At 37.8% G+C, this 13,044-nt stretch overlaps 1 protein-coding gene across 1 annotated transcript in view; it reads right to left on the bottom strand.

Annotated features, from left to right (window-relative positions):
• CNTN6 (contactin 6) overlaps positions 1-12,720 on the bottom strand; it is a gene marked incomplete at both ends in the record, with an annotated part of 117,177 nt that extends 104,457 nt beyond the window's left edge. Inside the window, one exon of the mRNA XM_082321643.1 lies at positions 12,666-12,720. Within this exon, the coding sequence (XP_082177769.1) occupies positions 12,666-12,720 (55 nt within the window). The remainder of the gene's footprint in view (positions 1-12,665) is intronic.
• Between the last annotated feature and the right edge of the window lie 324 nt (positions 12,721-13,044).

The following is a 13,044-nucleotide window of genomic DNA, read 5'->3' as shown; positions in this document are numbered from 1 at the left end:
GGTGGAGAATTTCAGGCTGTAAGGACAAAAGGCCAGGTGTTACTCAAGTTCAGGCTCTTGATCCCCTCATTTCAAAGGGGTTTAGGTATTTAAGTACCTGTCCTTCCCATAAGCATTAAGGCCCTGATCAAAACCAGGGGAAAGGCACGATAAAGGTCTATGAGGAAATGCTTTGTTTCAGTCCATACATCACAGTCTGGTGTCATCCATCTACAGGAAAGGTTGTCCCAGAAGGCTGAGAACATATTTGCTTGACTTGTAGTAGTTGGGAAATTGTATCATCTTGACTGATACTTAATGTGTCTGCTGTGTAGTATCACCAGTAGAGTTACGACAAACCGTCTGAAGGCCATATTTCTGGGGAATGATATAATCAATGATAGATACTGCTCTAATTTAGGTAGGTTTAGACTGCAGAGTTTTAAAGGAAAGAAAGTAGGGTATTACATGTTTCCTATCCTCAATAATTGTATCCGACTGACTTTAAAACACGTCTTATTTTAACATATTTATTTTCTGCGTGCTAGTATTTTCACATCTCTATTATCTTGAAAACTATATAGACATTTTAGTAAAATGTCATTTCAATACAACATATTGTTGTTTTGTTATTTTGACTTGTAGTGAACGTCCAACTTTGGGTTGACAAAAGTGCTCTTTTCTCAGCTTCTCCCTGTAAATTAGTTAGGTATATGCGCAGTGTAGTATTTTACACATACCAAATTGTGACATAAAATCTTGAATCAGGTTAGGTTTCCTTAAAATATATATGAATTTCAGTTGATTTTTCAAATCATGTGGTTTAGATTTTTAGCGAAAACTGTAAAACTAATTTATTTTAAGGTATAAAATGTGAATCAGGCTGGATTCTCTTCACAGGATTTCATTCTTTTCCATATAAATGTTAGATGCCTACCTTGCAGGTCAGTCTTGATCTGTAAAACATGGTAACATTTAAATAAATTTAAGGACCTGGGCATTTAACTTGTGAAGGAATTAAATTCAAATCTTCAAAACTTTTGATCTGCAGCTATCTGTCCCTGGAGATGTTCAAAAATTGTAGACATGCAGGTTATTTATATGAAAGCTTACCCAACTCCCAAAGTTGTACTTCTGTACATCTCCAGAAATTATCAATTTAAACGTTATGTCATAGAAAATCTTGAAAATAGATATGAAAACAGAAATGAACCTGGAATCCAGATAAACTTCATGCAGCTTCAGATTTTATAAGGGGTGCTTATTTATCATTTGTTATAAAAGAAAACTTCCAAGAGCAATAATAAAACTGGGTTTGTTGTTTTCTTTCTGTACTTTGAAATGTGTTTTAATAATACGGATGTATTCCTGGTCCCTAGATCTCATTGTGCGCTTTTAGTGTTCTGTGATTATTCTTAGACTCTTTAAAGAGGAGACATTGTTACCAGCCAGTAAGCCTTGCAAGCCAGTGGCATCACTGGGAATAAAAGCTATTTCAATTTGTAATCAGGTTGATATGATATTAAGCAGATGTACCTTTCTTTAAGGCAAATTTGTGGAGCACATGTGCACCACCATTTTAATTGCAACACCACACACAATTTGATATACTGTCAACTTATCTTCAGAAGAGGCTGGGGGTTAATTTAGTGAAAAAAATAAATGTAGACTAATTAGAAGATGACAAGTTATAGCTGATAAGGTCACTTGTCAGGCAAATATGAATTCAATATCTGTTGCATAAATGACTACATTTTCTCTGGCCTAGAGCAAACTATTTGTGTTTTGCAAAACCACAAATGTTTACAAGAAAGATGCAGAGAAAACTCCTTTATTTTTACTACACTCATTGTAAATCAGAATAAATCTAATTAGAAACAGTAGTTGGAGGTATAATGTTATATTCTGATCTAAGTTGCATTATATCATCAGTGATTTCGGTGGCTTTAGACTAATATGACTGAAATATGAATCTGATTAATGCTCAACAAGATGTTACTAGAGATTAACCCCTGCAGTTTTTTTTTACATTGCCTGTACTGGTATACATTTTTTAAAAGCTGTAGGAAAAGTAATCAATCGTCAAAAACTATTTGGCATAAGTGTATGAAGAGAGACAATATTAGAGGATGAAGAAATTGCATTCCATAAATCACTTTGGTGTTGGTGGGAAGGCCATCTAAGCATGTGAGTCAAAGTTTGGATAGATTTTACTCTAAACTACAAAGCTATTTTCCAGGATGAGTTCAGGGCACAGTCTATGAGCTGGAGACTATGCTGTGGTTTGGGAGGAATGGCAGCCTGGATGTCTGTTGGGGCAATGAAACAATATAAACAAAAATCTGTCCAAGAGCACACAGCAATTCAGCAAAGGGGAAGCCAGTTCCAAAGGACAGTTTCTTCTCTGATTTTATAACATGCTTCTATTTTCCAAGACAATTCCCCCAAATGATAATGAGTTTTGCATCTGCTTTTAAGGAAATCCAGTGGCAAACAATGTACCCAGACATGAGATCCATGCATACAAATAACCTACCGTGCAATAAAGCTTTGTACTGATGCTGAAGTGCCCGAGCCCCTGCCTGTCTCAGAGAGCTTTCCTCCGGAAGATACACAGCTGCTGATAGAGCTGGGAGAGGATAGGAAAGAGAACATCTCCCACATGGATTGGATAAAAGAAAGGTGAAGCTGCTAACAGAGAGTGCCACCCTTTGCTTTTGAACCCTCCTTTCCCTCTCCTGCTGCTAGCCTGCCCCTGAGCAGCCCTCTTGATGGGCAGGCACTGGCAGCAAAACAAGGGGCTCAAGGTGACATTTCCAGCAGGTGAGATGTGACTTCAGTCCAGCCTGCATATGCTTGTACCAACACCGATAACTGCAGCTTTCTTGGTATTGTCTGTTTAAATTAGAAATACAAATGAACTAGTGAAGATACAGAAATCAAATTTTATGTAACTATGGCACTGGTGTGCACATGTAAACTGCGTGCACTTGTGTGTGCAGAACAGCTCCAGCATAACGATATCAGTACAAATATCTGCTACTTTTTTACACCTTTTTACACTCCAGTAAAATAACTACAGAATGAATTGTACAGAAACAGTGTTCCTGATTTTCCTGGATCTGTGTAAGACGCTTGCAATGTACAGAATATGTCAGATGTCCTGTCACTAAAAGAGAATCATACTTACTCCAGACACACATAAATAAACCCCGTAATGTGAGTTTTCACTAATGACTCAAGAATGACCTTTTTGCATCTTCTTTGGGAGAAAAAGTGAATAATGTTACCAGACAAATAATGAAGTGATGTTGCTAATTCAGAGAAAATAGTATCCCAAGAAACAGTATGATAGATCTGATCTTATAGACAAGTGTCTTGTGAGAGGACATTTTAAAGCTATGGTAAACTTCCTTGCTGATGTCTTAAATAGTTGGATTACTTCAGTAATCTTTCACTTTTCCCTCAAAACCTTCCTTCTTTTGTGCCCACTTTGGAACCATCAAGTACAATTATTCTATTTCTAAGGACTTCCAGGGCTTCAGTGAAAGGTGCATTTGTTATTACAAAAATATCTTTGACCATGAGAACTTGTCATTCCCACCAACAGCAGCTCACACTGTGGCAAAGCTCACAGGAGTCTTGATTAAAAGACCTGACTTACATAAGTAGAAATGAATGACTTACAGGTAATTATAGCAGGCTGAAAAGCAGGAGCATGATGTTTGGAGCTAAACAATGTCACAGATAGTGCCTTAATTAGCAGCAAAAGTGATTTAGCAGAGTAATATTCTAATACCAATTCAATTGTTACAAATTATTAATAACAATAAGCACAGAATAACCAAGATCCACTAACAATGAGATACAATATCTATCAGAGGAAAACATATTGCCCCTTTAATAATGAGATTGCAATTAGAATAGAACAATAAAGCATATATTAATATTGAACAAAGGACAAAATACCATGGTATTATGCTATACAGGAGGAAAAAAAAATCCTTTTGCCAAAATTCTAAAAGGGTCTAAAAATCAAACATATAAAAGGCATAGAGATTAGGATTAAAGTCTACAAATTTACCTCTTGCTGCAAGTCTGGTAGGACTTTAGACAGCTTCCTCCTTAGGCTGCCCTACCTGGGATTGTCACCTCCAGATGGACCTTGCACAGAGACAGGCAAGCAGAGAGACCCAGAGAAGTGGGGGCTGTAGGTCTCCTGTGTGTCTGAAGTCTGCCTCCACATTCAAAAGTTGTCCTCTGACTTGCTCCCCTCTTAACTCCTGCAGAAGAAGCTGTAGAGAACCCTGTCTCTGTCTGGATGCTAATTGTGATAACTATGCCATCAACTAGAGCAATTACTAACATAAATCCCGAAATGTTAGGTGTGAGTTTTTTCTCCAGTTCCTAAAACCCATGTAATTCCATAAGAATTAAACATTGCTTTTAATTTTGATTTATTTTTTTTTTTTTAGAGTCTAACCCTAATGTCTAATGAAAGAATATAGAAAAGGGAGTTCTGGAGGATGAAAAACAAATACAAGGCAAATAAAAAGAATCTGTTTGCATTATTATTTGATGGTTCAGGACTATAATCTAGTCTTATGGAAAATACATACTTGGCCTGTCATTTTGATTGTATTTGGAGCTGATAGAGCCAAAACTAGAAAAACTATAGGATCTGCATGTAATAAGACCAATGAGAGGACTGTTTTACAGATGGTACAGATGTAATAGCTTCCGTCAAACAATGGTTCATCTCTATATCTCAGATATTTTCATTCATCCAGCCCCAACATATGGCCCCACTAGGCTAATCCATCCATATTTTTCTCAAATTACCCATCAGCATGTGTCTCAGATCTGGCTTCCCATACACACACCAGCAAGCAATTTTAGTGTTAATCACAAGAGTTTCTCTTCCAGATAGTCATGAAAAAATGCCTCACATCCCTAAGAGGTTTAGTTTTGTAATGTAGGCATGATAACCACAGCCTAAATAATACCATGTGGTTTGAAATAACTCTGTAAGCTCAAACTCTGTGACAACCACATTTTCTGTTCCAGGCAAGTGCCAACGATAATAATAATAATAATAAAAAGATTTTGTACATAAATCTTTTTTTGCTGCCAACAGATTGGAGGAGAAAACAAAACAGATTTTTGAAAACCCCAGTTACAGTGATTGTGGTAGCAAGCTTCACCAGGAATGTCAAGTAGGTATGAATGCCGTGAATTCCAAGAAGTTTTCAATGTTAATTTCTGCTCAACAAGAAACACACACATAAACAGCGATCAATAGTTGCTAAATGAAAAAGAAGTAGCAAATCGATAACTAGAGACATTTTATTTTCAAGCTTCTGCAAACAATGGAAGGAATGATCAGTCTGTGATTACGTGGAAGTAGGAGATATTGTTTCAGCTCCTAAAAGTTAGTGGGCGAGGTCTTCACCCGTGTTAGTGGATGGGAATATTAAACAGCATGGAAATTTGATATAGGTTTCCATTTCTAAGTAAAGCAGATTTAATAATTTTTTTCATTTCCAAAGTCTGTTTTCTGGAAAAAAATTAAATCCTTCTCATGCTTACTATCCGCTTACATCACTTTTCCACTAGTGGAAAGTTACAGACTACAGCTGGGTTTCTCTCCGTTTCATGTAGGACATGTCCATCATTCTCACCATAATAAAATCTGAGGTTTCACATGTCAGTGCTTTAATTGAGCCATTGGTTGTGCAGATAAAAAGAGAATGGATTTGACTATGAAACTCCAAGGGAATCCATGTTGGTAACTATTTGATTACCATAACAGTATGTTGGATCAAGATGCAGCAGCCTCAACTCTGAAATGGGGGATCTCAAAATCCAGCCCTGTGGTTTTAGTTTAACATTCATAAACAAAGTATTCTGTTCTAATAGTGACCATTGCAAAACAATGTCTTAAGAGTTAGCTTAAAGGGTAGCTTGTTACAGAAGTGAGAGATCAAACATAGGCTGTGGGCTTTCTGAAGGTCTCTAGGTGTGAACAAAATCAGTGAATGACACTAGGGTCAGGGAAAAGTCCTGTGCAATGTTCTAAAGTACCAGGATGTTATTTTACAAAGTTAACAAGCCTTTCATACAGAGAGATAAAATGTCTTGATATGAAACAGAAAGAAACCATGTAAAATTCACAGTATAGAAAAAAAAAACCAAACTTTTTTTTAATGTAAAGTAACTAATTGAAGAGATTAGGAGGTAGTAATTATTTAAACCACTATAAAAATGGGTTAGGCCTTTCAGACTATAGAAGAGACTTATACACTAGAGCCATACAGAAAACATAAAACTCTAGTAATGACTTCCATGAATTCTAGCATGCTCCAGTTAACTTCAGGAACTGTAAATAACATCTTTCTGACAGGTAAATCAATGCATCCTAAAATTTGGAAGCATCTGAGCTCTAACCTCTTTTTCAACAGACGTCTGTGCACTCAAGGGAATTCTAAAAAGACATTTTTCTAATTAATGAAGTATAATAAGGAAGACTCTTCTATAATGTGAGTCTACATCATGGTATATAATATGAAATTATTATCATTCCCTGTATCCAGCAGATCAGTCTGATGTGGTATGGTATACTTGGGAAACACTGCAGTGATTGATACACTCTATTGCCCACTCAGAATAGACTGCTTGGGAGGTGGGTTTATGTCTGTTTAGTGAAAAGCTGCAAGACCCCTTAAATTCACTAAATATAACATGTGAGGCTTTCAGAAATGCTGAACTTTGCCCTAAGACTTGCCTTTTCAAAGCAAGTGATAAGACTGCCATTGCAATCTGTGGAGTCGTAAAAATACCAATGCTGAGTCCTTCTCACCATCACCAGCTAATTGCTGCTAATGTAGGTTGTCACTTCTTTATTGAAGTTATTATCATTATTGCATTGTCATTTCTTTCTTCATGTGCTTCATTATCATAGCAGCTTAAACCACAAACTGGTGTGAATATATCCCTCTTTGAACTGAGTAGTGGAGGAAATAATAGTTATCTTAAACTCCATGGTGCTTTGTAACATCCTCCTGTTCAAGTGGCCAGCAAGTGGTAGAGCCAGAAATTGCTTACAGGCTTCCTGAGCACTGGTCCTCTTTGTCACAAGAGGATTCATCCTTTACATTGCCTTCCACTGAGGACAGAGACTCACATTTCTCACATACTGGCTTATTTTGTCTGTTTTTTGCCCTTGAGTCAGAAACAGTTTGTGGTTCTGATAAGACACAGGAAATGGAAGTAGTGAAATTGCTCATTCTCATTCTTAAAACTAAATACTGAGGGACCAGTTCTGTGTAAGCCCTTCCAGAAATGAACAGGGGCAAGCAGCTCACTCTCTGCAACTCACCCACTCTCCAGATTAAGGCAATATTTGGGATAATATTTTCCAAATGTGATGTCTGCAAAACTGGGTGATGGATTAGACAAATTCCTTATTTTCCCTTCCTATCTATGATGTCTTTTTCCTCCATCTTGCATATGTTCTCACGTCTTTTTTGGTAATAGTATTTTTCCTGCTAATACAAAAAGTATGAGGTCCTTGTTTTGTATCTGAGCATATGTGTGGCAGTTCTCGGAGTACTAGTTTTTAGCTGGGATGTCGCTGGCTGTTGTCAGACCCAGACAATTCATCCATTGCATGTAAGGGGAAAGCAAATGAGGTACCAGAGGAAGATGAGACCGAAGGTCACACCTGAGAGATCTTCTGTCCCATGTCTCACTTCCCACATTAGCCTGTGCCGGGGCTTCCAGGTGCTGGAGAAGCAGCTTACTCCATTAGGAAAGTATCTCCCTGAGACAGTGTCTTCCTTCATCATCAGAGGCAGTCAAAGCAGTATCCCCTAGAGCATCCCGACCAAGTATGAAGGAGAATGAAGCTGTGGTGCAATTAACAAAATCTTTACAAAGTCTTTCTAAGAACAGAAATGAAGTAATCCTGTTAACATCAAATCAAAGTAACTAAATAATTTCATAATCCATCCTCTCTAGATACAGTCACCGTCCCTCTTCCTGTGTCTTTCCAATAGCCAAAAAATTTGTTGTCTTTGAAATGCGAGGGGAAGGGCTGCCGTCCTTTCTGTGGCTTGCCACCACCCTTTTGCCCACCCCCAGCATTGCATCTTAAGGAGCTTTAGATGCTCTCTTTTGCTGGCTTTGTTGTACCAGAATATGTTTGTTCTTCACTGGTGTCAGGAAATGAGCTAAACCATTTCTTTAAATATCACTCTTCACTCTCCTGAGAAGGTCGTTGCATTACCAGTCATCCTCCCCTGACAGATGCTTGGAAGTAATTTCCAGAAATACAGTTTTTAGGGCCACTGTTTCCCAAAGTCATGAAAAATTCCATGTTGTCCAAGGGAGACCTAATTATTATCATTCTCTGACTCATCAGTGGGTCTCCGAATGCCTCTGGTTAGGTTCAGAGATGCCTTAACATTTCCAGGCTGGACTAGTTCATCTCCACTGGTCGCTGTTAGAAATAGCAAAGATGTCACTTGTCTTAAAATATATGGTCTGCTGTTCCATTCCTAAAGGTGCTGTTATGCTAACAATAAATCTGCAAGAGACTGCAGGCAGAGTGTGGGATGTGATGTATTCAATATTCATCATGCTATGACCCAAAGGAGTATCAGGACACTTTACATCATGAAATTTCTCTCTCTAATTTAGCAGTTTCAAAATGATGGGCCAAAATACAGCCTGGGAGGTTGCAGTTGCATCTTCAACTGAATTTAAGGCAATCAGCCAAAGGACTGTATAAAAATACAGCTACTGCCTCATTTCCAAAATGAAGGTTCAGACCGGCTGTTTTAACTTTTAATATTTATATTGTCTATAGCTAATTTTAAGTGCCTGATAGCTTTTACTGTCATTTTCCTTTTTCCTCATCTTTAACCCTGGAAAACCCATTTGCTTCCTTGATGGGGTCAAGACCATCAGCAGAGCAAAAGACAGTTGCAAAGGCCATCTCTATATGGAAGACCGCAGGTATTTATTTGAAGGGCAGAAGCCACCAGGAATCAGATAAGAGAGGGGTCATGACAGCCTTTAGGAAAGGGAGGGACAGAGAAAATTTGGATAAGCTGTCCAGGAGGAAGACAGACACTGCAGAAATAATGAGAAGATAACTCTCTCCCTCTTCCTGAACAGCAAAGAGTCTCAGAGAATTGAAAGAAGTAAGCAGGGAAGCTCAGATATTTGCAGTGAAACTGGTGACAAAGTGGGACTGTACATAAGCTGCTGTGTAGGGAGCTACCAACAGACTTGTTTGCTTGTTTGTTGCCCCAGTATCATATACTTAGGTCAGCTATTGGAAAAATCAAGCCGTGCCTGTTTCTCTTCTCACTTAAAATCTGCAACCTGAATTAACCCATATTCCTAAACTAGGTAATAGAAATGGGTGGGAGAATGACTTTTGCAACATATTTATGATCAAATTGTTATTCGCATTACAGCATTGGACAAAATCCATAAATCCTTATTGACAGAGGACAGAATGGAGGGAGCAGAGAGACAGATAGATGAGGTGCCTGTTGCATGGCCAACCTGCTGCAGAACCAGGCCTGGCACCCATTTCCAAATATCAATCTAATGTGCATCTGATGGATGCTTAAGACAGCTTCCTCTCTCAATATGATATTGCTGGCAACCAGCCTTGCACAATAGCTCCAGAGGTAGGAGTGTGCACTAGGAGCAGCCACAGGAGGAAAACTTGAGACCGTTTTGGTGTGAAGAAAGGATTCGTTTATTTCTTGAGGACTCTGCACACTTTACTGTTCATACCAGCTTCTCAAAATTCTGTCTAGATCTTTAATCCATAAAGTGAGTGCTCTTTCTTAACATAGTAATATCAAGCAATGTTTAAATTTCAACAATAGTGTAAGGAGATGGTTGTCATGCATCCTTGTAATAAGTACATGGAATTTAAAGTAACGATCTCTGAGTTTATCTTCATCACCCTTCTTGCCTCTGGTGCTCTGCTTAGATCAGATTATCTCATTTAAATAGCAATGGGTTATGAAAAAAAAGTCTAATCTGTTCCCTCATGGTGTCACTGTGCATGCGTACATTGCTTTATTTTATTTTATCTCCTAAGGCACTTGCAAGAAAACCCCAACGACCCTTGTTGAGTCACATAAAAAAGCTCTTCTAGAAAATAAGAGTTGGAGGGGATATTACTCTTTCCACGATCTTTCCATATAGAGATAGCATAGAGGGTAGTTTGATTGTGGGGGGTAATAATATCTAGCTTTGCTGTACAGCACACTTAATCCTTAGATTTAAAATTCATTTATAGGTCAATATCATTTTCATTCTACATGTCTGGTAGAACTGAGTGAGAAGCAAGGAAGAAATGACTGACCAATGTCATCTAACAACTTGAATTACCTTTCAAGCCCCAACCCACAAGACTGTTCTGCACAGCATTGTGACTAGTTCCTAATTTTCTCACTCAGTTCTATTACTCCTAAACTGACGCGAAACATCCATATAATAAATCAAAGAAGTTTTGCCCATAACTGCATGTTTGACTATTACCATCAAGCATATTTCTGAATGCCATGTAGTGAAAATCAGCATAGCTCCACTGAAATCAATGGAGTTAATTTATACCCAGTTATAAATTAACTTATCTCAGTGAAGTCAGTGGGAGCTGTTGCTGGTCCTTTAATTGATGGCAGGATCAGGACAAAGGTGCCATTGTGATCTACTCTTGGTGCCTAGGAATATGGAACGTTTAAATTTTTATCTATTGTTAAGTCTTCAAAAAACTGAACGTGTTAACGTAAAAGTGAGCTCCTAGCATTTTAACTCAGTTGGCCCAGAATACTGGTCTCATTAAAAGATGATCCTCTAGCAAGAAGGATGAAGATGACAAAAAGTTGGAGAAATGAAAGCTTTATGGAAAGAAGTGAAGGAAAAGGTTATATTTGGAAATACCAAACATGGGTGTAAAAATCTCTTGTCCGTCACCAAGCTGTACTGCTCCTCCAGTGATTTATATTCCAGGATCACCATCTATTTCACAACAGCTAAAAGCAATCAAGAAATTATAGGGGAATCCTGTACTCTAAAAGATTGGCACAAGTCCTTTACTTGGACTAGTAAAGAAGGAAATGGTCTGTGAGAAGTACCCAGGAGGGCTGACAGATGCTGTGGCAGTGCAATTAAAGAGAAGATTGTGTTCCTGAACAGGTTGTGTTTAGTTCAGCATATCTGGACCTCAACGAATGACTGCTTGCTTGAAATCTCTACAAATATTTTAATGTGAAGTCGTTAACATGTTGGATGTTTGTTACTGAAACAGGCACTTAGTATTGATTTAACAGAAAGTCTGATCCTGAGATTTACACTTTTACCTCAAATCTATCAGATAAAATATTATCTAGTTTAATTTAAATCGTATTTAAATATACTACTGAAGTCTGCACTCTGCTTCTGTTTCTTCATTTCAAACAGCTGCTGACTCATGCACTACATAATTAATTTAAGTATCATTTGAGGTTACTATAATACAATTTCCTCATAACAACGTGAGTAACATACCAGCTATTTAGAGTTCAATATATTAATTGTAGACAAAAGCCAGTTGTCATGGTTTCTATCACAGACAAGTGTGAAGGGTCAGTTCATCCCCAAATTCATTATAACCTCAAAGAGTTCAGTTACCATTTTGTGTCTGTTTTTAGATGAGTCTGTAATGAGTCACATGAGTTAATCCCATTTATATGGTTTTATGAAGTAGGATTGTCAAGTTATATGGTTTGAATTAGAAGAAAGGTTCAAAAAAGGAATGAACTCAGAATACCAAACCCTCACTGTGAACAATGCCCAGCCAGGCAGAAAAGAACATTTTACCTTACAATATGTTAGCAACCTAGTGATATTTCAGTTAAGCACAAGGGATATTCAAGAAGGAGAATGGGGGAAAGCAGTCCTGCTTCCTCCAACCACACTTTCTCCTCTGAATACAACCTGAGGACTGACAGGATGCCCAGCACGTGGTTCAGTGACAGGGTGGGTTGTATAAGATTCTGTCACCATGCCAACTGGAGGCAAAGAAGGAACGTTTGTATTTGCTTTGGGCATTAAGCAAGATTTTCTTTCATTTTTGGTATTCATGTTTGATAGTCTTTATGAGTCTTCCCAATTTGGGACCTCATAAATGAATGCTTTTATTTGTCTTTAAATTAAATACGATTTAAAGACATTTTACGAGTGTGGAGGCATTCGACGGGTATGATATTAAGTGTGGAAACTGAACCATCCATGCACCTCACTAAGCTATTCTGGTTTTCAATCCAGTTCCATTTGCTGGCTTGGGAGTTAGTTATGCTGTGGCTAAGAAATGTCTTTCATGTGCATGTTGTTAGCCGAGTAACAATTGTACTTTCTTCTCAATGTTGCAATTTAGAATATTTTTAAAGCTATTACTTGGAGTACAGCTTTTCTTATGATGTTGAAACATGTTTTCCTGGTTCAAAGGCAGCACCTTGTGTTGCTTAAAATTAAAGCATGTCCTAATGAAAAGCTCCTTAGTCACTTGTTCATGCGAATAAGTACAGTTAGTTTTGGTAATTGCTTCTCCTTTCTAGAAGAATTATGATACTGATATAGATTTATTAATCACAAACACTAATAGTGGAACATTTTACCTGTGCTGCAGCTCATGAATGGCAGCAGAATTATTAGTTTCCATAGCAACACCATCTCCACTTTCCAAGGTCAAAAATTCCTCCCATCCAATCAGTGGAAAGTAAAGTGTGTCTTCCTGTGACTACCTTGATATTCTGTAAAAACAGGAAGAGATATTGCGTAATTAAAGTACAGATTCAAACCAAATACCCCAATTTTCAATGTGTAAAGTCATGTTCTACTGTATTGAAGACTCAGACACTAAAGATGCAATAAATAGTCTAGGCAGGATCATCCCAGCGTAAAAAAAATTCCCAAATGACACAAAGCTGGAAACAAGATCAATGAAAACCATACATAATGTTTGAGACCCATCCATCCACTCCACGTGGCACAGAG

The sequence above is a fragment of the Platalea leucorodia genome (assembly GCF_965183815.1).
Source record: "Platalea leucorodia genome assembly, chromosome: 9".
In the NCBI taxonomy this organism is placed as follows: Eukaryota; Metazoa; Chordata; class Aves; order Pelecaniformes; family Threskiornithidae; genus Platalea; species Platalea leucorodia.
Note: the sequence above shows the minus strand (reverse complement) of the source record. Positions and strands in the feature narration are given on the sequence as shown.